General features: G+C 35.1%; 4 protein-coding genes and 2 pseudogenes across 5 annotated transcripts; 1 reads left to right on the top strand and 5 right to left on the bottom strand.

Annotated features, from left to right (window-relative positions):
- The first annotated feature begins 2,574 nt into the window (after positions 1-2,574).
- Positions 2,575-5,268, top strand: LOC18586174 (uncharacterized). Its single transcript, XM_088802510.1, has 2 exons — positions 2,575-2,587; positions 2,765-5,268. The coding sequence occupies exons 1-2, from the start codon at positions 2,575-2,577 to the stop codon at positions 4,573-4,575; spliced, it is 1,824 nt and encodes a 607-aa protein (XP_088658636.1). The 3' UTR covers positions 4,576-5,268.
- Positions 5,269-7,362: 2,094 nt separating this feature from the next.
- LOC18586173 (sucrose transport protein SUC2) lies at positions 7,363-9,058 on the bottom strand. The gene has a single exon (XM_018128998.2). It carries the CDS (start codon positions 8,962-8,964, stop codon positions 7,498-7,500), a length of 1,467 nt encoding a protein of 488 aa, XP_017984487.2. The 5' UTR covers positions 8,965-9,058; the 3' UTR covers positions 7,363-7,497.
- A 369-nt stretch (positions 9,059-9,427) lies between these two features.
- On the bottom strand, positions 9,428-11,763 carry LOC18586172 (F-box protein At2g39490-like). 2 transcript variants are annotated; one of them, XM_088810623.1, is made up of 4 exons: positions 11,599-11,763; positions 10,580-11,489; positions 10,338-10,502; positions 9,428-10,214 (listed from the first exon to the last, which is right to left on the bottom strand). In XM_088810623.1, the coding sequence occupies exons 1-4, from the start codon at positions 11,730-11,732 to the stop codon at positions 9,873-9,875; spliced, it is 1,551 nt and encodes a 516-aa protein (XP_088666749.1). In that variant the 5' UTR covers positions 11,733-11,763; the 3' UTR covers positions 9,428-9,872. The 2 variants fall into 2 exon arrangements, with proteins under 2 accessions (XP_088666749.1, XP_088666751.1); XM_088810625.1 differs by having other exon boundaries at positions 9,428-10,202; positions 11,599-11,760.
- A 1,755-nt stretch (positions 11,764-13,518) lies between these two features.
- On the bottom strand, positions 13,519-15,496 carry LOC18586171 (F-box protein At2g39490-like). Its single transcript, XM_088810446.1, has 5 exons — positions 15,445-15,496; positions 15,372-15,408; positions 14,386-15,295; positions 14,111-14,272; positions 13,519-13,842 (listed from the first exon to the last, which is right to left on the bottom strand). The coding sequence occupies exons 1-5, from the start codon at positions 15,494-15,496 to the stop codon at positions 13,519-13,521; spliced, it is 1,485 nt and encodes a 494-aa protein (XP_088666572.1).
- A 1,021-nt stretch (positions 15,497-16,517) lies between these two features.
- Positions 16,518-18,100, bottom strand: LOC148760265 (F-box protein At2g39490-like; annotated as a pseudogene).
- Positions 18,101-18,793: 693 nt separating this feature from the next.
- On the bottom strand, positions 18,794-20,128 carry LOC148760264 (F-box protein At2g39490-like; annotated as a pseudogene).
- Between the last annotated feature and the right edge of the window lie 7,225 nt (positions 20,129-27,353).

Below are 27,353 nucleotides of genomic sequence, written 5' to 3'. Positions count from 1 at the left end.
GAGTAAAAAAAATTCTAAAACTTAAGGGTCCAGTACATGATTAATTAATTAATACAAGATTTTGAACGTAAATCTTAGTAAAGGCAATTGCAGTGAAACTTTTTCTATCTTCTTCTAAAAACAATAAATATGGCTACTTATTCTTCCTTATTTCAAAAGTTCATGAATACCAAAAATAGGATATCTTAACTTAATGTTACTTTTGAAAAGTAAATAAAAAAAATGCTCTCACCTTTTATTTTTAGTGAAGATTCTTTTATACATATATATATATATATATATTAACACACTATTAATTGTTGATATAAAATTTTATGGGCGTGAATCATGAAATTAGTCATTTTTATTAATATCAAAATGTATATGTATTATGTACTTCGAATTTTGATTCGAGATAGATGCTGACATGTCCACCTATGATAAAGCTTGGATACCTAACATGTTAATTTGTTTATGTTGTTTTTGATAATTAATTGACATTATTTACTCCAAACTCCATAGAGAGAGGAATAGTTGTGAATAAATTTTGTTTGGCCTTTTGAAAAATCCTTAAATTGGAGGCATTAACATTAATGCACTTTTATATTCAAAACTCAACTGTCAGTATACTATATTGATTAGTTTTGACACTTAAAATATATCAGCAATATAAATTATTTACAACAGTTTTATTTTAAAAATATTGAATGCTTTTCTGTTTTCCTTCCAGAGCAGATTATATATACTTGTATTTTCTATAGTAGCCTTGCATAGATAAGTAAATTCTATAGCATCTAAATATCGGGACTCACTAACTTTTGTAGAAATGTGCATTAATATGAGATTTATGAAATTTTTCAAGAGAAGGAACATTCATTTATCTTTATTGAAAAACAATTATAGTGACCTCTAAAGCTTTGTTGGCTCCTGGTTTCCAAAACAATTCAATTAGATTCAATGTATAGTTGTTTAAATTGTAGATTTTTTTTTCTTTTTTTGCAGCCAATATAAATTTTGGCTGTGTAAATTATAGCCATTGTACTCTTGTGATTTTGTCCGTTACATATCTTGTTGCGACAATGAGAAACAACAATTCTAAAGTTGTCCTTGACGAGATAATTCATCCGTTAGATCTTGAGATTTCAATTTAAAAATCTCATGTTTGAATCCTTAAATGGACGTGAGATTTATTGCGTGGTTCAAAACGATATGTACACATTAAAAAAAAAAACACTCTAAAGTTTTGAAAGTAATTACTGATGCTCCCTCCAATTGTATGCTAAGAAGGTAAAAAATGAAAAGGAAAATCAGATAAGGAAAAGAGAATGAGAATTTTTTTTTATTAAAGGAAATGATTAAAGAGAAAGAGAAAGAGAATACTGATACCATTCCAAGAGACCAAGGAAAAGATTAAAGAGAAAGAGAAAGAGAATATTGATACCATTCCAAGAGACCAAGGAGCAAGAAAGGGATAAAGAATGACTACTAAATAGGAAAACAGAAGAAAAAAAAATACAATATCTAGTGTGAAATTTAGTTTCATTGTATCTGTTTTTTTTTTGAACAAGAATCTAATTAACATGCCTTTCATTTACTTTGATGGGAAATTAAATAACTCCAATTGCAAAGGAATTAAAGGCGTTTCTCAATTCAAATCGAAGATCGTTGATTATTGTTTTATTTTAGATAATTTTCTAAAATTTTTTTCATTAGATAATTAAACATAATCCAAGATTTTCAATGTAAATATATAAGGTATTACATAAATATCTAATTTATATAGAGAAAGTGTAGATAGATCAACTTGGGTGGAAAAAAAAATAAAAGGAAAAAATAATGAAAAAAGAAGAAGAAAAAGTAGGCAAAAAAGAGAAAAAAGAAGAAAAGTAAAATTTTACTTTATTCTCTTCAAGTTATCTTGTCCTCATATTAATCATTTAGATCAATAATCAATAACATGTGATCCTCTTCATAAGAATCATCTTTTCAAGATTTTAAAGAATATGTTTCTTTCTTAATTAGTTCCAATTTTACCATACGAGTAAAGAGAAGGTAACGAATATGATAAAATATTTTCACGATATCTAAATTTTGAGAGCATAAGTTTTCTTTTTTTTATCTTTTAGTTTTCAAGAGTAATTAACCACCTTTAAATGCTACACCTTTCCTTCCCTTCGAAGTCATGCCATTTTTTTATTGTTATTATATATAGATTTTCGTTATAAGGCAGCAATAGGCATTTACTAATGCTTTTGGAAGGAGATAAATTGTTTCATTCCAAAATGTAATTAAATTATATCTCTCTTTCAAATTTTAAGTGGAGATGCTGATGTGTCCTCTTCATAGAGAGTTTGGGGGTTCCTATTAATTGGTGAGACTATATACACCTATACATTACGAAATAGACGTGCATAAATTCTTGGTTTTAATTAGAAATATTATTTTTTTTCTTTACAATAACCAAAATATTTCACTATCATTAACATTGCAGTTTAGTATTCAAATTCAACTCATACTTTTTACTTTTGATCACACTTAAAGTAAAATAATAATATGTTCTTTATTCACAACATATTTTATTTTACTTTCGGCCTCATGGCAGACAGTGGTAATTAATTAGAGGAAAAAGTAAAGATGAATTTAAAGATAAAGATGGAAAGAGATAGGAAATGAATCTCCCATTTAAAAATTAGACTGTTATTTGTTAAGAAACAAAAAACAGAGAGAGAAAGGAAACAAGAGTAAAAATTCCTTTGGACAATATAAATATTTGAACCAGCGTAAGCTTCCATAAGTAACCATAAACCCCTTTTTTTATACCCAACCCACAAACTTGCATTGAAACAAGAAGAAAGGAGAGAGGAGCTTCAGCATTTTAGCCATAAACATCCACTGCTTTTCAATGAAGAGCGGAGCCATGAAAGTGAGAAGCAGGCTTATTGCTCAGGATGTGGGGAACTGGTGTCGGGTCCAACCTTTAGTTGTGCGGAGTGCGGGTTTTACCTTGACAAGAACTGTGCCGAGGCACCCTCCGAGGTAAATCACTGCTTTCATCGCGACCACAGCCTTCAACTTCTAGTAAGTCCGCCGTATATAGGTTGTTGGGGTTTTTGTGATTTCTGTGGCAAAAGATGTGACAAATTTGTTTATCATTGTTCTTGTAAATTAGACTTTCATATCAAATGTGCTTTGTTTTCAAAGAACGTTGCTGAAAGAAGGTTTGGAGAGCTCGAAGATATTGGCTATAAGGATCCATTGATCTCCAGTGAAAATGGTTACCAAGAACTTAAAGAAGCTGAGTGCTTTGCATGTTGGAAGCCGTTATTAGATTCTGCATACCTTTCTCTTGATTTTGGGTTTTTCATACACAAGAAATGTGTTGATCTACCTATTGAAATCAGTCACCTTTTCCATTGCCAACATCCTCTAATTTTACAGTTCAATAGTAAACGTCTCCCTTGCCAAATATGTCAAAGAACCCAACCTAGGGGATTTGTTTATTGTTGTTCACCTTGTCAGTTTGCCCTTCATATTGCATGTGCAGAGCTACCAATTAAAATTAATCACCTTTGCCACCGCATACATCCTCTTATTCTACAGTTCAATCCAAAATCTCTCCCTTGCCAAATATGCCAAGAAACCCAAGGTCAAGGATTTGTGTATTGTTGTTCCATATGCAAGTTTGCCCTTCATGTTAAATGTGTGTCACCACCACCTAGTATTAAAGGTGAAATTCATGAACACCCATTCACCTTGTTTTGGAGACAAGTCTCATTCATTTGTGATGCATGTGGAACTATTGGAGATTATGTTTCTTATATTTGTTCCACATGCAGTTTTATAGTCCATAAAAAATGCATTTCATTGCCACACATCATCAAATTACCACGACATCATCACCCAATTTCCCACACCTTCATCCTTGGGAAACTTGATATTGAAACGTGGGAATGCAAAATTTGTCCTGGGGAAGTGAATGCACAGCATGGGGGTTACTGTTGTTTTGATTGCAATTATATTGTGCATGCGAATTGTGCAAAAGAAGATTCTAGTTGGTACCAATTCTATGAGATAGACGGCACAGATGAGCAACTTAACGAGCCTTCAGTCTTCTCTGTTGTTAAAGAGTCCAAAGTTGGAGAAAATGTGATTCCCACAGAGATAAAACATTTAAGCCATCAACACAACTTAATTTTAGGCAATGCTGATAAGGATGATGATAAATTTTGTGTCGGCTGCATGTTATCCATCTCTTCTTCGTTTTACTATTGTTCACAATGTGATTTCTTTCTCCACAAATCATGTGCTGAATCACCTAGGAAGAAGCACCTTTGGTTTCATATTCACCAACGCCCCTGTACCCTCCTTATTTCAGATCTCTTTTTCTATTGTTCAACCTGCAGCTATGAGTTCAATATTGGTTTCGCCTACGAATGCAATGTGTGTGAACATTATTTCTGCCTTCGATGCGCTCTAACTTCTGATACCGCCACATGTCGAGGGCACGAACACCTTCTGACCTTTTACGGTAAGTATGAAGGGCAATGTAGTGGGTGTGGAGGTAGCCTAAGTATGGGTTATGCATGCAAAGGTTGAAAGTTTGTTGTGGATTACACATGTCTTAGGCTTCCCAACAAGATTCGACACAAGTGTGACGAACATCCTCTCATACTCACTTATCATGAGGATAACATTTATTCAGAATACCACTATTGTGACATTTGTGAAAAAAAGAGAAATCCAAATTATTGGTTTTATCATTGTGTAATTTGTGACAATTCAATTCATCCTAAATGTGTTATCGGAAGATACTCATTTATGAAGCTTGGGCACACCTACATTAAAAGCTATCATCCACACCCACTCACTTTCACGAAGAAGGTCTATGATTACCCTGAATGCCATCAATGTGATCGACCCTGCCTAGATCTAGCTCTCGAGTGTTTAGACAATGAGTGCAACTATATTGTTCACTGGAAATGTTAGCCTAATCAATGTCCCTCCACAAGTAGCGAGGAGCATACATGAAATGCTACCTCGGTTGGTTGTTTTAAACTATTCGTAGTACTTCTCTGTAAGCATTGGTTTTCTTGTATGGTTATGAATTATGAGAACTTTAAAATTCTGAATAAAATTTCATTTTGTTGGCAGGGACTAGAAGTCCACAATTGAAATGGTATGCTATTCCAAGGTTTCATTGGAATTAATTTGTGAATTCTGATATTTTTGTCATATATTTGTAAATTGGAAGATTGCCTAGTTTATGTATATGGTTCTCTATTTTTACTGGTCAAGCAATTGATTCGATATCACTTGAAGAGATTTCTTCTAGTTTTATGGTGACTTCAACACAAAGACTTTGTCAGATGTTATGAGTTGTCACATGCTTCAAAAATATTGTATACTTTTTCTGTTTTCCTACCACAATAGACTATATATATACCTTTCCTGTATTTCGTATAGCAGCCTTACATAGGTAAGTAATTTCCCTAGCATCAAATATTTTATGCCACAAAAGCCTCACGAACCAATCAAAATTGTCATAAGTAAACTCAAATTAGTAATTACAGCATCTTCTATTAAGTCACAAGCTGGCTTAAGTGAAGCCAGGAAATGGTAAGACAGAGGAAGTCGCTTGGTAAGCAAACTAATGTAATCTAGCTTATGTGCTTTCTCCAACTACCAAATTCCTGTTATAAAGTTCGACTAATTTCAAAAATTGAACTCTTGTCAATTTCACAAGAAAATATTGGCAGTCACTCACTCTTGTAGAATTGTGCATTAATATGAGATTCATGAACTTTTTCGAGAGAGGGAACACCCATTTCTCTTTATTGAAAAACATTATGGTGAGCTCTAAAGCTTTGATGGCTCCTGGTTTCCAAACAATTCAATTAGATTCAATGTATGTTGTTTAGATTGTAAATTTTTTTCTTTTTTTTGCAGCCAATATTTTGGCTGTGTAAATTATATATAGCCATTGTACTCTTGTGATTTTATCGGTGCATATCTTGTTTCAACTGTGAGAAACAACTATGAAATTCATAGGATTAGGGAGGGCCATTTCTTATTGCGTAGTAATCCAAAATGGTATGTTAAAAAAAAATACTCTAACGTTTTGAAAGTAATTAATGAGAGCTATCTCAATTAGTGATTCTAGTAAAGAAGGCCATCTCAATTAGTGATTCTAGTAAATATGATTTCTTAATGAAGGCCATCTTAATTGATATGATTGGGTTTGACTTGGCCATTCCAATTGACTTAGTGATTTTGGTTGTGATTTTCCTTAGTTATAGGCTTGGTCATATAACATTACCTTGATCTAGGGAATTCATCTTTATTGCATAGATTATTTTTCTTTTTGTATTGACAATGAAACTTGTATATAAACACATAGTGGCTTCTTAATAAAATCATCCTAAGAGTATTCAAATTCTTCAGTAATTATTAACCTCTCTCCAATTGTATGCCAAGAAGGCAAAAAAAAAAAAAGGAAAATTAGATAAGGAAAAGAGGATGAGAATATATATATATATATATATATATATATATATATATTTTGCTTAAAGGAAAAGATTAAAGAGAAAGAGCTGAAAATATTGATACCTTTCCAATAGACCAAAAAGCCAGAAAGGGATAAAGAAACAGATAAATTAAATAGGCAAAACAAAAGAAAAAAGGTAGAATATCTAGTGTGAAATTTAGTTTCATGGTACTTTTTTGAACAAGAATCTATTTTACATGCCTTTCATTCACTTTAGTGGGAAGTTAAATAGCTCCAATTGCAAAGGAATTAAAGGCATTTCTCAATTCAAAATGAAGATCGTCGATTATTGCTTATTTTAAATAATTTTCAAAACATTATTTTCATTAGATAATTAATTATAATCCAAGATTTTCAATGTAAATATCTAAGGTATTATAAAAGAATAACCAATATCTAAATTATATAGAGAAAGAGTGGATAGATCACCTTGTAGTGGAAAACAAGATAAAATAGTGGAAAAAAGAAAGAGTAGGTAAAAAAGAGAAGAAGAAGAAGAAAACATGAAAATTTTACTTTCTTTTATATACATATCTTTCAAATTTTAAGTTGGGGTGCTGGATTTGGGGTTCCTATTGATTGGCGATACGATATGCAATTATACATTATGAAATAGATGTGCATAAATTCTTGGTGTTAATTAGAAATATTATTATTTTTTATTTGCAACAATCAAAATATTTCTTTATCATGTCCATCAACCAAATAGGAAATGAATCTCCCATTTAAAAATTAGACTGTTATTTGTTAAAAAAAAAAAGAAAAAAAGAAACAGAGACAGATTTCATGCATATAGAGAAAGAAAACAGGGGTTAAAATTCCTATATTATTGTTATAGGTAAAATTTTGATAAACTTACAATGAAAATTGTGTCATTCTCAAAAAAAAAAAAAAATTGCGTCCTCGAATCAAATTATTATTACAAAGATATAAAATCAATTATCCTACTATATTGATGACCCAAGGCCTACTGCTCAGTGCCCTCCACCCATTACAGGACTGAGAGACACTTGTTGTGGTGGATTTGGAAGGGCGAAAATTGCCAATAAAGCGCTAACGGCAGCCACGATGGAGCCCAATACAAAGGCTGGTAAGTTACCGCCCCCAAATGCTGCATCAAGCGGCCCGCTAACCACTGATATGAACATCTGTGGGATAACTATTGACATGTTGAGCACTCCCAGGGCAAGCCCTTGACCACCGCCAGAAGTAGAGCAATAGATGGATGTCAAAGCGAATGGAATGCTGTAAGTAACGGCTTGGGGAATACCCAACAATCCAAAAATAGTCAAGGCAGGGCCTTTGATGTTGTTTGGAGGGGCCAAGAGTCCATGTTTATCTCTCCAAGCCTCAACTATCTTGGTGATCCACACCGTGGAAGCCAGGCATGCAGCCAAGATGAAATTCACCCCACCCCACAAGTTTGTAACCCCACCAACCAAGCGCCCAACATTCTCCAATCCCAAGGAAGTAAAACCCAAAACAATCGAGTTAATCATCAACCCCAACGCACCCGCCCGTACTCCATCATCATACAGCTTCTGTTGAGTCGCATTTCCGTCCACATACCCTCCGTAAATCTCCCTTCCCATCCAGTCCGTGTCGTACAACAAGAATGGGAACCAGGCTATCCAGTTAAGGCAAGTGACAAGAAGCAAGATCCACATCGGTTTCTTCAAGCTCTTGAATGCTGTCAATAACTCCCCAACAAAAGGCGTAGACGCTTTCTCTTCTTCTTGCTTCATGCTTAGTGGCGTCTCTTTCACGCTGATAATCGCGGTTATTGTCACCAACAAGAGGAAAACAATGTGAATAATGAAGCAAGTTTTGAGGTTTGCGCAGTATACATCACAGGCAGTTGTTCTTGTGAAAGGGAAGATTTTGTGAAGATTTGAGTAGGAACCAGCCGCATAACCCAAAACGTTTCCAACAGCCATGAAAAAGGAGAAGCATTCATTTGCAACTCTCATTCTTTTATGATTATTTGCGGAAAGGTCAGCAAGCAAAGCACGACATGGACCTTGTAACATGTTGTTAGCCACGTCGAGAATCCAAAAACCTGCAACAAAGACAGCAACGGCTCTAGGTTTTGTGTTTTTTTCCAATGAATCACCAGCTTTGTGTCCTATATCTTTGGCGAAACCAATGAGGAAAACAGCTGCAGCAACACAGCAGGCTCCAGCTGCAATAAAGGGTCTGCGACGACCGAAGCGAGAGGTGCAACGGTCACTGTTGTAGCCTACAATAGGCTGCACGAGGAGGCCAGAGATGGGGCCGCAAAGCCAAATGAAAGCCGCCCAGATGTGAGGGACACCAAGGGTTTGAACGTAAGGGGTTAGAAGAGAGAGCTGCAGTGCCCATCCAAACTGTACGCCGGCGGCTATGGCTGCAACCACTATAATCTTCCATAGCGGGCCTGGGGCTTCCAATCCATCCTCCATATCGTACTGATGCTATTCAGATTTCAGACTCTATCTGCAATAGATTAGAACAAGAGAGATTGATCGACCAGTGCAGTCAGATAGAATAAAGAAAGAAAGAAATTAGGCATACACAAAAACACAAAAATTTACAGAATTCGATCTATCCCTCATACATTAAAATCACTCTCTAAATCTAGGTGTTCCACTATTTTTCAACCCCATAGCATCCTTTTATATATCCAATATAATAATCTTATCCTAATACAATTAGGATATGTTGCTGTTAAAAAAAGAAATACAATTAGGATATGTTCTTGTAATCTAATTAGATTTAAAGACTTGCTTAACAAGATATACAAATTTAAATTATCCTAATCAAATTACAATTCAAGACTATCATAACATATTGTTTATGTGAATTGTTGCATTGAAGGTTGCAATTGGTACAAATTTGATGAGTCACAAGGAAAAGATGAGAATCTTGAAAAAATTCAGCATTGCTATCATATTCTATTATTAAGAAGATTACAAGTGGTACAAATTGGTACAAGCAATCGGGACATAAATCATCACACAGTCCAGTTTCTGCACCCTAGAAGCACAAGCATGTCAGCTGTTCGTTATCATCAGCGCAAGGATTTGAACAGAAAACAAGCCGATATTCCTGTAACCATAACACAGAAGCTGAAACTTTATTTCCTTCTGATTGAAGCAAAACATTTCCAGAGCTTTGGACATTAAAAGCACCGATAAAAAGACAGTTCCAGAGCCATCATACTTTGTCTTCCCTATACTTAGTGCCAACAGCAGGTTTTCCTTCTAACCTCCTCTGTTTTGTCTAAAATATCAGCTAATGCGGCTCGAAAGTCAATGATCAATTGATTTGCTATTATCTGGTGTTACATGCTTTGTTACTTGTTTTGCACTTAGAAGCCCATGTGAACATGTTGAGGGCATAAATCATACAAATGTTCAACTCTTGTCTCTATAAACTTGTATGGATCTTTCCCTTCCTTTAGCAGGTCATCAGGTGATTTTACCAGAAGTCTCACACAATTCAAATAATTTGACTTGGCTACAATCACTGGTTCCACATTGAATTCTTGTTTCAACCTCTTTGCCAACATAATCTCTTCCTTTTCATTTGGAAATCCTTCCAATTTCACAACCTTGAGATCTTCTAATGATTGAAGCCTTGTGATCACTTTCACTGAATTGTTGTTCTTGTTTGTCCTTCTATAGCTTTTAGGATCAATCTGTGAGGTACACTGATTTGCAGCAGGTGAATTATGATGATGATGATGATATATATATATATATATATATATATATACATATATTAGTGCGATAATATCCATTTATAACATTGAAGTTGCTGTGAAAAAACTTACTGTGATATATAGTCTTCTCAAGCGAGGACAAAGTTTCAAGAAGGAGATCAAAGCATTGCTATTATATCTCTCCTTTGAATAGTCAATCCACCACAACTCTGTTAGCTGGTGGAAACCGCGTTCCCAACAGAAAGGGGGTGATGGTAGGATTGGACAGATCAATGCCTAACAGAAAAGAAAAAGACTAAGGTTAGGTACATCGAAAATTTAAAGTAAAGTAGACATATGATTGAAAAACATACCTCGAAAACCCATTTGCAAAGTGTAAGAGATTTAACACCTTTAATTCGGTGAAGGATTGATTTAAACCCACAGCTAAAGATGCTGTTGTAGGCAGGGCCCTGCCTGAAATCAAGCATGGCATCGTCCAGCCAAAAAGAATTAAACCAAGGCCAAAACCAGAAGAATGATGAGTCACCGTCACCACATTGAAAACATACTAATCTGCCTCGATATCTAAGGGACTGTAAATTATAACCCTTAAAATGGAGGGATTCTAATTGTTGGCAATCCAAGATGGTTAATTTTTTAAGCCCCGAATCACCAGCTTTTATATGTAAAGACCGCAAACCATTGCATTTTTTTATTGTCAAACTTTCCAGCAACTTGAAATTCGATATCATTGAAGAAATTGCCCTACTAGAAAGGTAACTAACTGATATTAGATGAAGAGATTTTACTTTGAATGTAAAGGGTGATGGTTGGGGAGTATGGATTTGGCAATTTCGATAGTGTAACCACCAGAAATCGAACCAGTCGTCGTAGCTGGAGCCGTTTATCTCTAGCCAACAATCAAACCGCCATGGAAACTCATGCTTGACATTGGAAAAGTCAAGATGAAGTGCTTTATCAGGTTCAACAGTTACCGAGAGGGAACTGCCTCTGCCAAGATTGAATTGGAACCCCCAGTTGCTTGTTGGCTGGTGGGATTGATCAGAAAATTCATTGAGAAAGCTTGAAATTGCAATAAAAGCATCATCCATGGTTCCTTTCAGAACCAAAAACTTCTTCTTCCACAAGTCTTTCCATCTTGTTGAAAGGAAACTGGTTTGGACAGCAGATTTAAAAGGAAGAAAAGAAATGATATGGCACAGGATATCCTCTGGCAAACTACTGATGGTGTCACCATTTCTTTGTTCAAAATCCATATTCCTGCACAAAATTCAGATTATTCTCACATGGAATTGATTCGACTTGCTTTTATCTGGTTCCTAATGAAATCCAAAAGAAAAACAAAAAGAATTAACACAGTAATACTTACTTTGTATTATCTAAATTGGCTCTGGACCATCTGACTGTAAGATTTGAATCTAGCTGCCTTTTCCATGGATTCTTTTTGTTCCTATTCTTCTTTCCCATGGATTTTGCCTTCAACTTTCTGTGGAATAAGAGCATTTTTAATGATCCCGAGTTGGCTATTAAAAAATACATAAGGCAATGACTTTGAGCTTTCTTGACAAAGACTTCCATATAAAAATGTTGTTATATAATTGCAAGGAAGTTTCCGCTATTCAATTCGAACAAAAATAATGGACCTTGACTTTGTCAAAAGGAAAACATTTGACTTTGACATTGAGCTTTCTTAATGTTGATGTGTACACAAGAGATGAGACCTAACCATATTTATTTTTCTCTTTTATTTTCTTTTTTTCATTTTAAATAACAAGAGGAAAAACTTTAAATTTTGCATTATTTACATAAGACCACATTATTTTTGTTTTTCTTTCTTTAAATTCAGACCATTTAACACATCCCTCGAAATGATATTGAAACATGGTCACCTTCCAGCCGGTTTCGATTCACCACTTCCCCTTCATTCCTCTATCTCTCACCATTCATTTCTAAATCCATTCAAGAAATGAATGACTGGAGATGGTGGAAGTAATTCTATGATTCCTTAAGTACTTTTTGATAAGGACATCTTCCTAATATACATGCATAAAACGAAGTTTGGTGCCTGCACTGCCAAATTCCTAATTTACGGGGTGCTGGCTCTTGCTGAGAACTCTTAGAGAATTTTTGCTGTGAACGCCATTGACTACTCAATGGCTATTACTTTTTACAAATGTACAGTTTCTCTTTGCCCAGACTGGATCCGAGTATGATATGAGAGTCTTTAACATTATAAGTAAGAGACTTGAAATGGCATTATAGTGTTGAGGCTAATAAATATACACCTTTTTAAAAAAGAGGAATTTCTTATCAATTTCCCTTGATGAAAAATATGCACTGCCAAGTCATAATAAAACCAAATAATTAAGCACAATTTATGGAGATTGCAAGAACGTTTCTTGTCAATTTCTCTCCCCCAAGAGTAATTTTGACATGGCCTTGATCACTGATTCCACATTGAATTCCTGTTTCAACCTCCTTGCCAATATAATCTCTTCTTTTTAATTTGGAAATCCTAATTTCACAACCTTGAGATCTTTTAATCTTGGAAGCCCTATCACCCTCTCTGAATATTTCTTTTTGTTTGTCCTTTTATATATAGCATTTAGGATCAATCTATAGGGTTGAGATTAGTAACTAGTTAACTATGAAGACTTTAGAGAGTAATATGGTAAGGGGAAATAACAAGGAATCCAAAAATATAATCATCTGAATAATCAAATAATTTGAATAAAACACATATATCTCTATCTCAAAAAATTGTTTTATTTACATACATTGTAATTATTTATGCTTATCCTAGTCGGAATTTGGACCATTTAGTACAATCCCATATATAACAAGTATCTATTTGGTGGACCACTATAGGGGTATCTTTTCTTTGAAAACATTGAGAAAACTTCCACAATTGAAATCTTGTATGTCAACCTTTTTCTAATAATGTCATTCTTGAAAATTGTAAGATGCAAAAAAACTTACTGAGACAAAAAGTTTGGTCAAGTGAGGACAAAGTTTCAGAAAGCAGATTAAGGCATTAGTATCATATCTCTCCTTTGAATAATCAATACACCCAATAAAAATTTTTGGTAGCATAAGGAAAATCAATGCCTACAAGAAAAAGGGAAAAGACAAAGCCTATTTGCTCTTATTACTCATAGCCAAACTTCTCTCTCCATTAGACTTACAAAAAACAAAAAAAAAATCCTCAAGATTATGCACATCCAAAAAAAAATTCTAAAAACTTAAAAAATACAAGATTGAAAATTATACTAAGTGAAATTTTTTGCTGTTAAAGGCCCATGTGAACATGTTTAGGGCAAAATTCATAAAAATCTTCAACTCTTTTCTCAATAAACTTGCATGGATCTTCCCCTCCTTTTTGATTCTCATTTTCTTTTACCAGAACCCGCACACGAGTCCTATAATTTGACTTGGCTATGATCAATGGTTCCACATTGAATACTTGTTTCAAGCGTTTAGCCAATATAATCTCCTCTCTTTCGTTGGGAAATCCTTCTAATTTGACAACTTTGAGACCTTCTAATCTTGGAAGCCTTGTGACTGTCACTGAACAGCTGTTTGAGCTTGTTCTTTTGTAGCCTTTAGAATCAATCTGTATGATTTGATTAGCAGCAGATGGTTAATTGTGTAGTAGCAAACGCTACTTAATCACTTATTATAACAATATTGTTATAATTAGCTTACTTATTATGAATTCTCTTCCATGATAGAAACAAAAAGAAAACTTAGCAATTCATAATTGGACGCCAATGGCCTATGTATCAAAAGAAAAGGTTATTAATGTCCATTGGCAAGAGGTCCATTATATTCATAATGTCAATTCATGAAGAATTAAGTTGGAAAAAAAAAAAAACACTTACAGTGATATAGAGTCTGGTCAAGTGAGGACAGAGTTGCAAGAAGGAGATCAAGGCATTGCTATTGTATCTAAGTTCCTTTAAATAATCAATCCACCACAACTCTGTTAGGTGGTGGAAAAGTAGCTCCTTGTTATTATGGGGTAGAATTGGGTAGATCAATGCCTAAAGTAGGAAAAAAAGGAAAAAAAAATTAGAAAAGTACCAAGGCTATAAGTGCAGCAAACTTAATTATAGGTTGAGTTTGTATATTGTACATATATCCAGAAGAAACATACCTCGAAAACCCATCTACATAGTGTAAGAGATTTAGCATTTTGTAGTTGCTGAAAGATTGATTCAAAGCCACAACTATTGATGTTGGTGCAGGCCGGACCTTGTCTGCAATCAAGCATGGCATCTTCCAGGTTGAAGTTTAAATAATCCTTATATTCAGGCCAATACGAGCCCAGGGAGGCACCCCATTGCAAAGACAGTAGTCTACCCCGATATCGGAATGACTTTATATTATAACCCTCAACATGTAGAAACTGTAATTGTTGGCAATCCAAGATGGTTAACTTTTTAAGCTCTGAACCACTTGCCTTCATCTGTAAAGATCGCAAGCCGTTGCATTTTTCTATGGTCAAGCTTTCAAGGTATTTGATATTCTTTGTCATAGAGGAAACTGCCTCGCTAGTAAGATAACTTACTGAGATTAGATGAAGGGTTTTTAATTTGAATGTAGAGAGTAATGATTGGAGGGTATGCATTTTCCGAATTCGAGCAAACCACCAGGCAAAATGAGGGTCATTATAGGTTGGGAAATTAATCTCTAACAACCAATCAAACTGCCATGGGAATTCATGTTTCACTTTAGAAAAATCAAGGTGAAGTTTTTTATCAGGTTCAATAGCTACTGAGAGAACGCTGCTTTTGCCAAGGTTGAATTGGAACCCCCAGCTATTTCTGGGCTTATATGATAATTCACCGGAAATATCATGGAGGAAGCTTGAAATTTCAATGAAAGCATCATCTATGGTTCCATGTCGTACCAAAAAATCCTTCCTCCAGAGATCTTTCCATCGGGTGGAAAGAAAACTTGTTTGGACAGCAGACTTAAAGGGGAGAAAAGAAATGATATGGCAAAGGATTTCATCAGGCAAACTACTGATAATATCATCATTTCTTTGTTCAAACTTCAAATTCCTGAATAAAAATTAGATTATTAATTCTTTTGTATATCACGAGTAAAATTCATATGAAAAAAAAAACAGTTACTTACTTTATAGCAACTGAAATATTTCTTATGTTAGTGTCATCTTCAATGCTTCTGAACACCTTTTGATCATCTAGACCAAGCTTCTTCCTCCATTGATACTTCTTTCTGTTCCTATTCTTCTTTCCCATGGATCTTTGCTTCCCTTTTCTGAGACATTAGAACCATTTTTATGTTCTTGCCACTTGGCTATGAAGAAATATATATGCGGTAATAACAATGAGCTTTCATGACAAAGACTCCATATAAAAAAAGTCATAACTAGAACAAGACAAGGGTCATCTTCATCACCTAGGGAGTAAGAACAAAATTACTTGATTTTGGTCGAGAATCCCGAGTTAGCCCATAAAGACATAAAAAGAATTCTATTTAGACTTTTAATTACATTTTTTCATCTTTAATAAGTATTGTGTCAATGTCTTTGCTAGTTAAAATTTTGCTAAAATTTAGCTTCAATATGTACAAACACAAACATAGTAAATAAATAAATATAAGCAAGCTAAGGGTATTTCTTGTACTGTTTATTGAAATTTCAATATACCACACCATCCACATTTATTTTATATAATTATGATAGTGGTGGAATCCGAGAGCTCTCAAAACTTTTCGATCTAATGTTATAAATGATTGACTGGTTTGCAGTCCAGATTTTTATACCAGATTTCCTATTATTATTTGACTTCGCAATGATCAATGGTTCTACGTTGAATACCTGTTTCAACCTCTTAGCCAATACATTCTCCACCTTTTCGTTGGAAAATCCTGCTAATTTCACAACTTTGAGTTCTTCTAAGCTTGTGACTCTCACTGAACAAATGATTTATGCTTGTTCTTCTACAGCTTCTTGAATCAATCTGTATGGCAGCAGCTACAGGTTGATTATGATGACTACTTTTGAAATGTAAAATTGTCAGTTTACATCAACATGGTCATGATCCAAATGTCATATTAAAAACAAACATCGAATTTACGTATAAAGACTGTCCAACAACATTCTTTCTGTTTGGCGTTCTAGAAAATTTCTCCTAATTAAACAAAAATCTTAACTTTAAAATTAAGATGTACTTTCAAATTCATACAGAGAACTGATCTTATCTTCATGTTTTTCTTTGGGCAGAGAAAATTTAAGCACAAGCTGAAACTTTATAGCTACTACAAGTCCATGTGGATATGAGTAAGCCATACTTCAGGAAGATTTTCAACTCCTTGTTTAAACTTGCATGGAAACTTCCCTTTTTTCTTCTTCTTCTCAGGTACTAGACGCGGCAAGCAAGTTCGATCTGACTTTGCTATAATCAGTGGTTCAGCTGAAAGTACCTCTTTCAACTGCACCATAGCTGCTAGGATCAATCTGAAGATTTTCCTCAGCAGATTATGAATGAAGAGTATCAATATATATTATTGCAAATAGTAGCACGATTGTATGAAAGAAAAAAAAAATTAATAGATGAAAGGATCCTTAGGTTAGTCCCTTACCGTTACTTAAAGCGTTTCCAACCGTGGGCAGAATTTTAGGAAAGAAATCAGAGCATCACTGTTGTTTCTCGCCTCTGAATACTCAATCCACCACAAATCTTTCAATGAACCGAACAGTAAATTCTCACCTGAAATTTGCAGCTTTCTGCATATCACTGTCTGCAAGAACATAAGGGATAGTTATTGATGCATGATGATTAACGGTCTGTTTGGACATGCGGGGCAATGCGCTGAAATATGAGTTTTAGACTTTGAGAACTAACATTTGTACCTCGAAAAACCATCTACACAGTCTAAGTGATTCCACGTATTCTATGCTTCGGAATATGGTGAAGTCATAACTCTTGATGTCGATGTTGCCAGTGCCTTGTCTGAAATCAAGCATGGCATCATATCCCACGACTAAGTTACAAATAAAATGGCTAAAACGGGGGGCCGATCCCCGACGACGAAAAGAGCAAAGGAAGCAACCATCGATGAAGAGCTTCTTCAATTGCGGGCAATCCAAGACAGTTAGACTGCGAAGCCTTAAACGGTCAACACCAAAATCTAAAATTTCTAATCCATTGCATTTGGTGATTGTCAAGCTTTCAAGAAATGGACTATTTGATGCTATATCAGACGCTGCCAGAGAAGAAATGTCAGTGACAGACGATAGATGAAGAGTTTTTACTTTGAATGTTGGGGAGATGGCTGCTTGGTATGGATTTGGCGGTCAAGTAAAAATATAATGCCAAACTCCCTGGGAAGTTCTTCTCCAGTAGAGAAATCGAGGTGAAGTGTATCATTATCTGGATCTACAGCAACTGAGAGGATATGACCTTCGCCATAGCTAAACTGAAACCCCCAGTTATTATCTGATCTGCGAAGCTGGTAAAAAACATTGAGAAAGCAGGAAACTGCAGCAACGGTATCTTGTATGGTCCCATCTCGGGCCAAAAAAGCCTTCTTCCATAAGTTTTTCCATCGTGTTGAAAGTAAACTGGTTCGAATGGCAGAGTCAAAAGGGAGAAAGGAAATGATCCGGCACAGGATGTCATCTGGCAAACAACTGATGATATCATCCTTGATTTGCTCATTAAGGTCCAAATTCCTGTTCAGAATATCAAATTGGTCGGATTGGAGCAATACTAGTTAACTTCAAAAGAAAAACCAATTAACAGTTCTTACTTTATAATGTCTTCAATATTTGTTGAGTTTTTGTCTGGATCAAGCTCCTCCTGTTGCTTCTTCTTTCTGTTCCTATTCTTCCTTCCCATCTTTAATTGAACTTTCTAAATTATTTGTTGTAAGTGGTTTAATTAATGTGTATAATATAATGTCCATTGCCTAATTAATTTTACTTTGAAAAGAATTAATGTCTTCTTCTAAGTTGTTTTCTTCTGCTCATAACAGCACTACAGCCACATCAGAGATGGGGCAATATCAAAGCAATTGTTTGTAAAGTTCTTTCTTAGTAAGGACAGACGCACGATCTAACAATATTGCAAAATTTTCTACAAACTTTGCCATATTATTTGATTTACAAACAAAAAAACAGTGCCAAAATCACTTGATTTTGATCGATGATACCAAAGTCACACGTTATGAAGATTGCAAGCGAGGTAGCAGTAAGATAAGGATATAATGTTTGTTTCTGGCAGTGTCTCCCTGCTGAAATGCTTATATCACAAAATTAGGACTAAAAATTCTTCTACTAAGAAAGTGTTAGAGAAAATAAAGAAATAATTTTTTTTTAATCTGCTGCAATGATAAAGAATATAGAATACACAATCTTTTAATAGAAATTGGATTAGGAGATCAAGAGTATACTCTGTCCAAACATCAGAAGGGCTTTCTAGACAAGTGTCATGGTTCAATAAAAATATAATTGAACTCCTTACAAATCCAATGCTACAAACTTGCACTTAGGTTTTCCACTTCTTGATAAAGAAATTAATTATATGAGATAGTTAGAACTTCATATGAACATGATCAGGGCATAGTTCATGGAAATTTTTAACCTCTTTAAACTTGTAAAGATACTTCCTTCTTTTTCCAGCTCAGGTACTTTAACCAGACGCCGAAAACAAGCCCCCTTTTTCTTAGCTAGAATCAGTGGTCTCATTCTAAACCGCTTTGCAAAGAAAATCTCCTTATTCTCATTTGGAAATGCTTCTAATTTCAGCAGATTGAGATGATTGTGTTTTTTGTGTTCATTGAGTTTAAATGAGAACTTGTTTGTGCTTCTAATGTTATAGCTTTCAGGATCAATCTGCAAGTTTGATGAAGAGTATCAAAATTGTCAAGTAAAGGTAGCATTGCTATGAGTTCCTACCATCACAATCATTCAATTGTTCACCAAATAAAAATCTACTTATATCATGAAAATGGAATGACTTACAGTCACATAAAGTCTTTCCAAACAAGGACAGCGTTTAAGAAAGCTGAGTAGGGAATTAAAATTGTCTCTATCCATTGAATAATCAGTCTACCACAACTCTGTCAACCAGTAGAAACGAAACTCAGTGTCTCTACTTAAAGATGATAACACGAAGGAGATCAATGCCTGCAAGAAGAAAGAACATTATAGAAGTTAGGTAGAAAAAAATTTATCAAAGTTTGAGTCATGAGTGTTTGGGAGTACAGAAGCCTGAAAAAATCCTTTTGAGGGTGGATAAATTGCTGGAGCATACCTCGAAAACCCATCTACACAGTGTTAGAGATTTAACATTTTTAATGCTTTCGAGGACTAATTTGAAGCCATCACAACTGATGCTATTGAATATCGGAGGAACTTGTCTTAAATCAAGCATGGCATGTTTCAGTAGCAAATAGTGGGGAGATGGACCCTAAATGTTCCATAGACGACACTCATCATTCGAGGAAAGTTCAAACTCAAATAACACCAATCTGCCTCTATATTGGAAAGACGTTAAGTTGGAACCCTCAAACCTGACAGATTCTAATTGGGGACAGTCCAAGACAACTAATTTATGAAGCCTACTAATTAATTATAATGAATGGCTTAGCAAAAAAAAAAAAACTAATTTATGAAGCCCTCTAGCATCTTTTATTTGTAAAGATCGTAATCCACTGCATTTTGCGATAGTCGGGCTTTCAAGAAATGGAAACTCGACACCATTGATGAAACCGCCACATTTGAAAGATAGCTTATTAGCAGCATTAGCAGCTAAGAGGACTCTGCCGTGGCCCAACTCAAATTTGAACCCCCACTTACTTCTTGGTCGATCTTGTTCAGCAAAATCATCAGCAAAGTGGGATATAGCAGTAACACCATCTTCCATTGTTACAGGATGTACCGAAGCCAACAAAGCTTCTTTCCAAAGGTGTTAGGATAGTCTTGAATTGTGATTTAATTAGGATTGTTTAATTCTAATTAAATTAGTATACCTTATAAAATAGTCTTTAAATCTAGTTAGACTAGAATAACAATTCCTAATTCTATTAGGATAAGATTCCTAATTATATTAGGATAAGGTTATTGTATTTGGCACTATAAAAGGACCTTATGGGTTAAAGAATAATCATCACCTAGATTTAGAGAGAGTGATTTAGGTGTACGTGGGATAAGAGTTATGAATTTGAGACTGTTCTTGTAATCTCCTGATTTTTCTCTTAGTGGATTTTTCTCTGTTGCTGTGCCCGTGGACGTAGGTCATCAAAGACCGAACCACGTAAATTCTTGTGTTCTTGTGGGTGTGCTTGATTTCTTTCTTTCTTTATTCTATTGATTGGGTTAGATCTTGGGCAATTCTTTAGAGACAATTTCACAATTTTCCAACAAACTGGTATAAGAGCTTCAAGGTCTTGAGTCAATATGAATCTCGCTATGTCAACTTCGTCGACCAAGTATGAGATTGAAAAGTTTAATGGAAGAAACGATTTCAGTCTCTGGCGTGTTAAGATGCCCTCATTGCTAGTGTAACAAGGGCTATTGAAGGCACTGAAGGGAAAAGAGCATTTTCCCTCGAATTTATTTGATGGTGAGAAAGATGACCTTATGGAAAAAGTACATAGTGCTATTCTCCTTACTTTGTCTGATGAGGTGCTAAGAGAAGTCACGGATGAAGAATCTGCTGCTGCAGTGTGGTTTAAACTCGAAAGTATTTATATGACCAAGTCCCTAACGAATCGGGTTTATATGAAGCAACGATTGTATACTCTCAAGATGAGTGAAGGTACGTCCGTTAATACCCACATTGATGAATTTAATAGAGTTATTCTTGATTTAAAGAATATCGATGTTAAAATTGAGGATGAAGACTTAGCCTTAATTCTTTTATGTTCTTTGCCTCCTTCGTATGAAAACTTCGTGGATACTATGCTATACGGCCGAGACACTATCACTTTCGAGGATGTAAGGGCATCTTTAAATTCCAAGGAATTAAAGAAGAAAGTTGGTGGTATTCGGAATGAAAATCAAGCAGAAGGTTTGGTTGTAAATAAAGGTAGAGGTAAAGAGAAAGGCTTAGACAGAAAAGGTAAATCTAGATCCAAATCTAGATCAAGAGGAAAGACTTGTTGGAACTGTGGTAAAAAATGTCACTTTCGTCAAGACTGTACTAAATTCAAGGGTGATGAAAAGATCAATAAGTCTGAAAATATTACAAACGTAGTTGAAGATGATTTTGATACTTTTGAGGAAGTTGATAGTGTTCTTGCAGTTACTAATGGTAACTTGAAGGATACATGGCTCTTAGATTCGGCCTGTTGCTTCCACATATGTCTTAGGCGTGATTGGTTTACAACTTATCAATCTGTTGATATGGGCACTGTACAATTAGGAGATGATTTCTCTTTCTCAGTTGTTGGAATTGGCACAATTCGAATCAAGATGTTTGATGGTATAGTAAGGCCACTTGAGGTGAAACATGTACCTAACATGAAAAAGAATTTGATATCCTTGAGTTTGTTAGATAAGAAGGGTTGCAAATATAGTAGCCAAGATGGTGTCTTGGAGGTATCTAAAGGAGCCTTAACTATCATGAAAGGTAAGTTATTTGGTGGCCTTTATTGTCTAGTGGGAAGTACGATTATTGGAACTGCTTCTGTAGTCTCATCCCATGATCCTGATGATGATGTTACACATTTATGGCATATGAGATTAGGTCATATGAGTGAGAAAGGAATGACAAAATTGAGTAAACGTGGTTTACTATGTGGTCAAAAGACTGAAAAGATAGATTTCTGTGAACATTGCATCTATGGCAAACAACACCGAGTGAAATTTAGCATTGCTACACATCGAACCAAGAGTACAGTAGACTACATCCACTCAGATTTATGGGGTCCTTCTCCTATGGCATCAAAAGGTGGATCATTATACATGTTAACATTTATTGATGATTTTTCAAGAAAAGTATGGATGTATTTTCTGAAGGCTAAAAGTGAAGTGTTTACCACCTTTTTACAATGGAAGACATTGATCGAGAAGCAAACAGGGAAAAGGATCAAGCGCTTTCGAATAGATAACGGTTTGAAATTTTGCAAAGGTGAGTTTGATCTATTCTGCAAGAATGAGGGAATCATTAGGCATCGCATTGTCATCAAAACACCACAACAAAACGGTATTGCAGAACAGATGAATAGAACACTTGTTGAAAGAGCAAGATGCATGCTTTCTAATGCTGGTTTATCTAAAGTATTCTGGACAAAAGCTATCAACATGGCTTGCTACTTGGTAAATCGGTCTCCATCAACTCCAATTGAATTAAAGACTCTCGAGGAAGTTTGGTCAGGTAAACCCGCTGATTACTCTATATTGAGAGTATTTGGTTGTCCTACTTATGCTCATGTAAATGATGGTAAGCTTGAGTCGAGGGCAAAGAAGTGCATATTCCTAGGCTATGCATTTGGGGTAAAAGGTTATCGATTGGGGTGTACTGATCCGAAATCTCTCAAGTTTATGGTAAGTCGGGATGTTACCTTTGACGAGTCTGCATTACTTCATGGGATAAAGTCTAGAATTGCAATCTCATCAGACCAAGAAGTGGACAAGCAGGTGGAGCTTGAAATCAATGCTTTTGGGATAGTGCAAGATGATAGTGAAATCCAAAATGAATCACAAGAGGAACAAGAATCAGTATCTCATATACAACAATGAAGCATTACTACAGACAGATCTAGAAGGATTTCAAAAGCTCCTCAGAAGTTTGATGATTTTGTTACTTGTGTGGAGCGTGATTTTGATTCTTATGTTTTATCTGTGGCGGAAAAAGTAGAGACTAATGAGCCTTACTCTTATCGTGAGGCAATTACTTGTATCGAGCTTCTCAATGGCTAACTGCTATGAATGAGAAGATTGAGTCTTTACACCGAAATCAAACACGGGAGCTTGTGAAACCACCTAAAGGCCAAAAAGTTGTGGGATGCAAATGGGTCTTCAAGAAAAAAGAAGGGATCTTAGGGGTTGAAAATGCTAGATTTAAAGCACGACTTGTGGCAAAGGGGTATGCACAAAGAGAGGGAATTGACTATAATGAAGTATTCTCTCCTGTCATGAGGCATAGTTCAATCCGCGTGTTGCTTGCTATAGTGGCATATTTTAACTTTGAGTTGGAGCAACTTGATGTCAAAACAGCGTTTTTACATGGTGAGCTTGAAGAGCGGATCTACATGCAACAACTTGAGGGATTCGTTGTTCCAAGTATGGAAGATTGTGTATGTCTACTTAAAAAGTCATTATATGGCTTAAAACAATCTCCTAGGCAATGGTATAAAAGGTTTGATATGTTCATGGAGGCACATGGGTACACTAAAAGTGTACATGATGGTTGTGTCTACTATAAAAGGCTTCTAGATGATTCGTTTATCTATTTGTTGTTGTATGTGGATGACATGCTTATTGCCGCCAAAAGTATGTCAGACATTGATGTTTTAAAGGAGCAGCTTAGTGGTGAGTTTGAGATGAAAGACTTAGGTGATGCAAAGAAAATATTGGGTATGGAAATTGTCAGAGATAGACGAGCGTCGAGATTATGTTTGTCACAAAAGAAATACATTCAAAAGGTACTAGAACGTTTTGGAATGCAAGATGCTAAGTTTGTGACTACTCCATTGGGACTACACCTAAAACTTTCAACTGGTTTATCACCACAAACGGAGGATGAGAAGGAGTACATGACTCGTGTTCCTTATGTTAATGCAATGGGTAGCATTATGTATGCTATGGTATGTACTAGGCCTGATATTTCACATGCTGTTAGTATGGTTAGTAGATACATGGATAAACCAGGAAAAGGACATTGACAAGCTGTGAAGTGGATCTTTCGATATTTAAAAGGCACTATAGATATTGGCTTAATATATGAAGGAGGTACAAACACTAGTTGTAATGTGGTTGGCTTCTCCGATTCAGATTTTGCTGGTGATCTATATAATAGAAGATCTCAAACGGGGTATGTGTTCACTCTCTCAAGATCTGCAATCAGTTGGAAAGCAGTTCTTCAATCAACCGTTGCTTTGTCTACAACTGAAGCTGAATATATGGCTGTGACTGAGGCAGTGAAGGAGGCTTTGTGGCTTAAAGGCTTGGTTAGTGATCTTGGTTTTGAACAAGCATAAACAGTTGTGTTTTATGATAGTCAAAGTGCTATACATTTGACTAAAAATCAGATGTTTCATGAGAGAACCAAACACATCCAAGTCAAGTGTAACTTCGTTCGAGAGATTATTTCTAAAGGTGACATTGTAGTAAAGAAAATAGCTACAGATGAAAATCCGGCAAATATGCTAACTAAGTCAGTTTCTGGGATAAAGTTCAAGCATTGCTTGGACTTGATCGGTGTTCATAGTGCTTGAGGCCCTTTGGGGCATTGGCGATGTCGACAGAGATTGGTTCGTAAGGTGGAGCTTGGTGAATTCAAGCCTAAGGTGGAGATTTGTTAAGATAGTCTTGAATTGTGATTTAATTAGGATTGTTTAATTCTAATTAAATTAGTATACCTTATAAAATAGTCTTTAAATCTAGTTAGACTAGAATAACAATTCCTAATTCTATTAGGATAAGATTCCTAATTATATTAGGATAAGGTTATTTTATTTGGCACTATAAAAGGACCCTATGGGTTAAAGAATAATCATCACCTAGATTTAGAGAGAGTGATTTAGGTGTGGTGGGATAACGGTTGTGAGTTTGAGACTGTTCTTGTAATCTCCTGATTTTTCTCTTAGTGGATTTTTCTCTATTACTGTGCCCGTGGATGTAGGTCATCAGAGATCGAACCACGTAAATTCTTGTGTTCTTGTGGGTGTGCTTGATTTCTTTCTTTCTTTATTCTATTGATTGGGTTATATCTTGGGCAATTCTTTAGAGACAATTTCGTAATTTCTCAACAAAAGGTCTTTCCAATGAGCAGATTGAAAATGAAGGAAGGAAATGATGTGGTAAAGGATATCGTTAGGTAGACGACTGATAAAATCATTAGGATCCAAATTACTGTTCAGAAAACAACATCGATCATGCCTGTCATAATAAGTTCAAAATATCTACCTGATCATAAAAGATAAAAACCAATAAAGATTTCAAAGAAAATTTATAGAGAAGTTCTCACTCGGAAGCTTTTCTTGTAATATTATCAGGATCATGCTCTTTTTCTTGATACTTCCATCTAGGAAGCGGTAAGGGTATAATTTGGTGAAGGATTTCATCATGTAGACTACTGATTAAATTAATCCGATCAAAATCCCTGTTCAAATACAAAATTGATCTAAAAAGACTTCCAATTTCCAATTTTTCAGATCGACTCAATAGTGAAAGTTAAGAAGAAAATAATAACAGATCTTACCTTGGAATGTTTCTTGGGTCATTACCATTTGGATCATGCCACTGTTTCAATTGATTATTCTTTTCGATTCTTCTCTTCTTTCTCATCTTTTCTTCAATATTTTTTCAAGTTGTGGCTTGACTCTGTATATAGGGAATGAGTTTGAGCTTTCTTGCAAAGAACTTGGACTGTTGCACAACATAGTGGAGCTTTTGTAGGATTAATTTGACCGCAAGGAAAGGTGATGTAGAAGAAGTATTTTAAAATGGTTAAAATCTCCAAATAATCCATGTATGTAGGAGTTTTCTTCAATTTAGTCCCTTTAGTCAAAATCGTGACAATTTAGTCGCTTGGTTTTGCTTCAATTTTATCCTACTAACATTTTTTGTCCAAATTTACCCTTTATGGTGTTAATGTAAGTACTGATGTGACACCAAATGCTAATGTGGCATGTGAGGTGGGTTCAGTGTATTAATGTGGCATTTCCATGTCAATGCTAACATGGCACACTTTGATGACATGGAATGGAAGGTTGATAGACATGCTGATGTGGCATTGATGCCATGCTTTTGTTGAGGTTCAAACAAGGAACTTTAACAAGCACACCACCACAGCTAAGCCTTTGCTTCTAATTATTTCTTGCCTTCATTTCTTCTCTTTTTTTCTTTCTTATTTTTTCCTCTTTCTCTCTTCCCACTTTCTTCCTTAAAATTGGCATGTGGGTTCAAGTCATACAAGTTGTCGAACCAACTATGGAAGTTGCCAAAGGTGCCAGACAAGGTGAGAAGCTGTTGGATCAGTTGTGGACTTTACATATGCAAGCAAACAACCCAAACAGCCTTGGTATACAAGCAAAAGCCTTGGTAGGCCAGCAAACAGCCCAAGCAACCTTGGCAAGCCAACAGATAGCCCAAGCAACCAGCAAGCACATAACCTAGGTAGTCGAAACAGTCCAATACTCATTAGGCCAACAGGCTCTATTGGAGTCTGACCCACGTATAAAGGGATTTTATTTCGATTTGAACCTTTGTAAATGTTGAGTCAAATGTAAATAAATTTACTTATATTTAATTTGATTTGGTTAGGATTTAATTTGAATTTGACTAGGCTTTTTCAAATTCAAATCCCATATTTCATGTATCGTAATTCTATTTAATAAGAGGGACTATTAACCTATAAATACCCCATCTTCATTTATACTCACACCAAAGAAATACAAAGCATTTAATTTCTCTAAACTTTCTCTCCTCTTAATTTCTTGTGATATTACTTTTGTGAGGTTTTAAACTTACTTAAGCTCTAATTTTTAAAGCTTAAGGCCACACGAGGTTCACCTAAAGTTTGGCACATGACACAAGCACCAACGAAACCTCATTTGGATGCTCATAAGAAAATTTCGAACAATGATTTCTACTTGTGATATGGGTTTGTTTTACAAGGAAAGGGCTAATGTCTCTTTGCTTGGTTATTCAAATGTTGACTTAAGTGGTTATTTGGATTATATAATGTCTACTTCTTGTTATGTAAGTTGTTTGTAGCTACACAAGAATGTGTTTGGCTTGAAAGCGTTTTGGTGATTTTTATTTACCTCTTTACAAGCCAAGTACCATTTTTGGATATAATCGAAGGCCTTTGAAACTGGCTGTCAATCTACCATGTCAAGCAAGAGTAAAGCATATTGAATTGGAGCATCATTTTGTGAGAGAAAAAGTTTTAGATGGTACTATTTGATATAATAGAGGAG

Source organism: Theobroma cacao, chromosome 10 (genome assembly GCF_053813885.1).
Source record: "Theobroma cacao isolate CCN51 chromosome 10, ASM5381388v1, whole genome shotgun sequence".
Taxonomy (NCBI): domain Eukaryota; kingdom Viridiplantae; phylum Streptophyta; class Magnoliopsida; order Malvales; family Malvaceae; genus Theobroma; species Theobroma cacao.
This window is presented reverse-complemented; position numbering and strand designations above follow the sequence as displayed.

Bases quoted from the DNA above. Each gene is read 5' to 3' on its own strand.
- LOC18586173 (XM_018128998.2), bottom strand. From the start codon at position 8,964: ATGGAGGATGGATTGGAAGCCCCAGGCCCGCTATGGAAGATTATAGTG.
- LOC18586172 (XM_088810623.1), bottom strand. From the start codon at position 11,732: ATGCTCTTATTCCACAGAAAGTTGAAGGCAAAATCCATGGGAAAGAAG. The intron at 10,503-10,579 runs GTATGTTTTTCA...CTTTTCTGTTAG, and splicing joins TTTGCAAATGGGTTTTCGAG to GCATTGATCTGTCCAATCCT. The intron at 10,215-10,337 runs GTAAGTTTTTTC...GCTGCAAATCAG, and splicing joins TGAGAAGACTATATATCACA to TGTACCTCACAGATTGATCC.
- LOC18586171 (XM_088810446.1), bottom strand. From the start codon at position 15,496: ATGGGAAAGAAGAATAGGAACAGAAAGAAGTATCAATGGAGGAAGAAG. The intron at 15,296-15,371 runs GTAAGTAACTGT...ATTTTTATTCAG, and splicing joins AATATTTCAGTTGCTATAAA to GAATTTGAAGTTTGAACAAA. The intron at 13,843-14,110 runs GTAAGTGTTTTT...CAAATCATACAG, and splicing joins TGACCAGACTCTATATCACT to ATTGATTCTAAAGGCTACAA.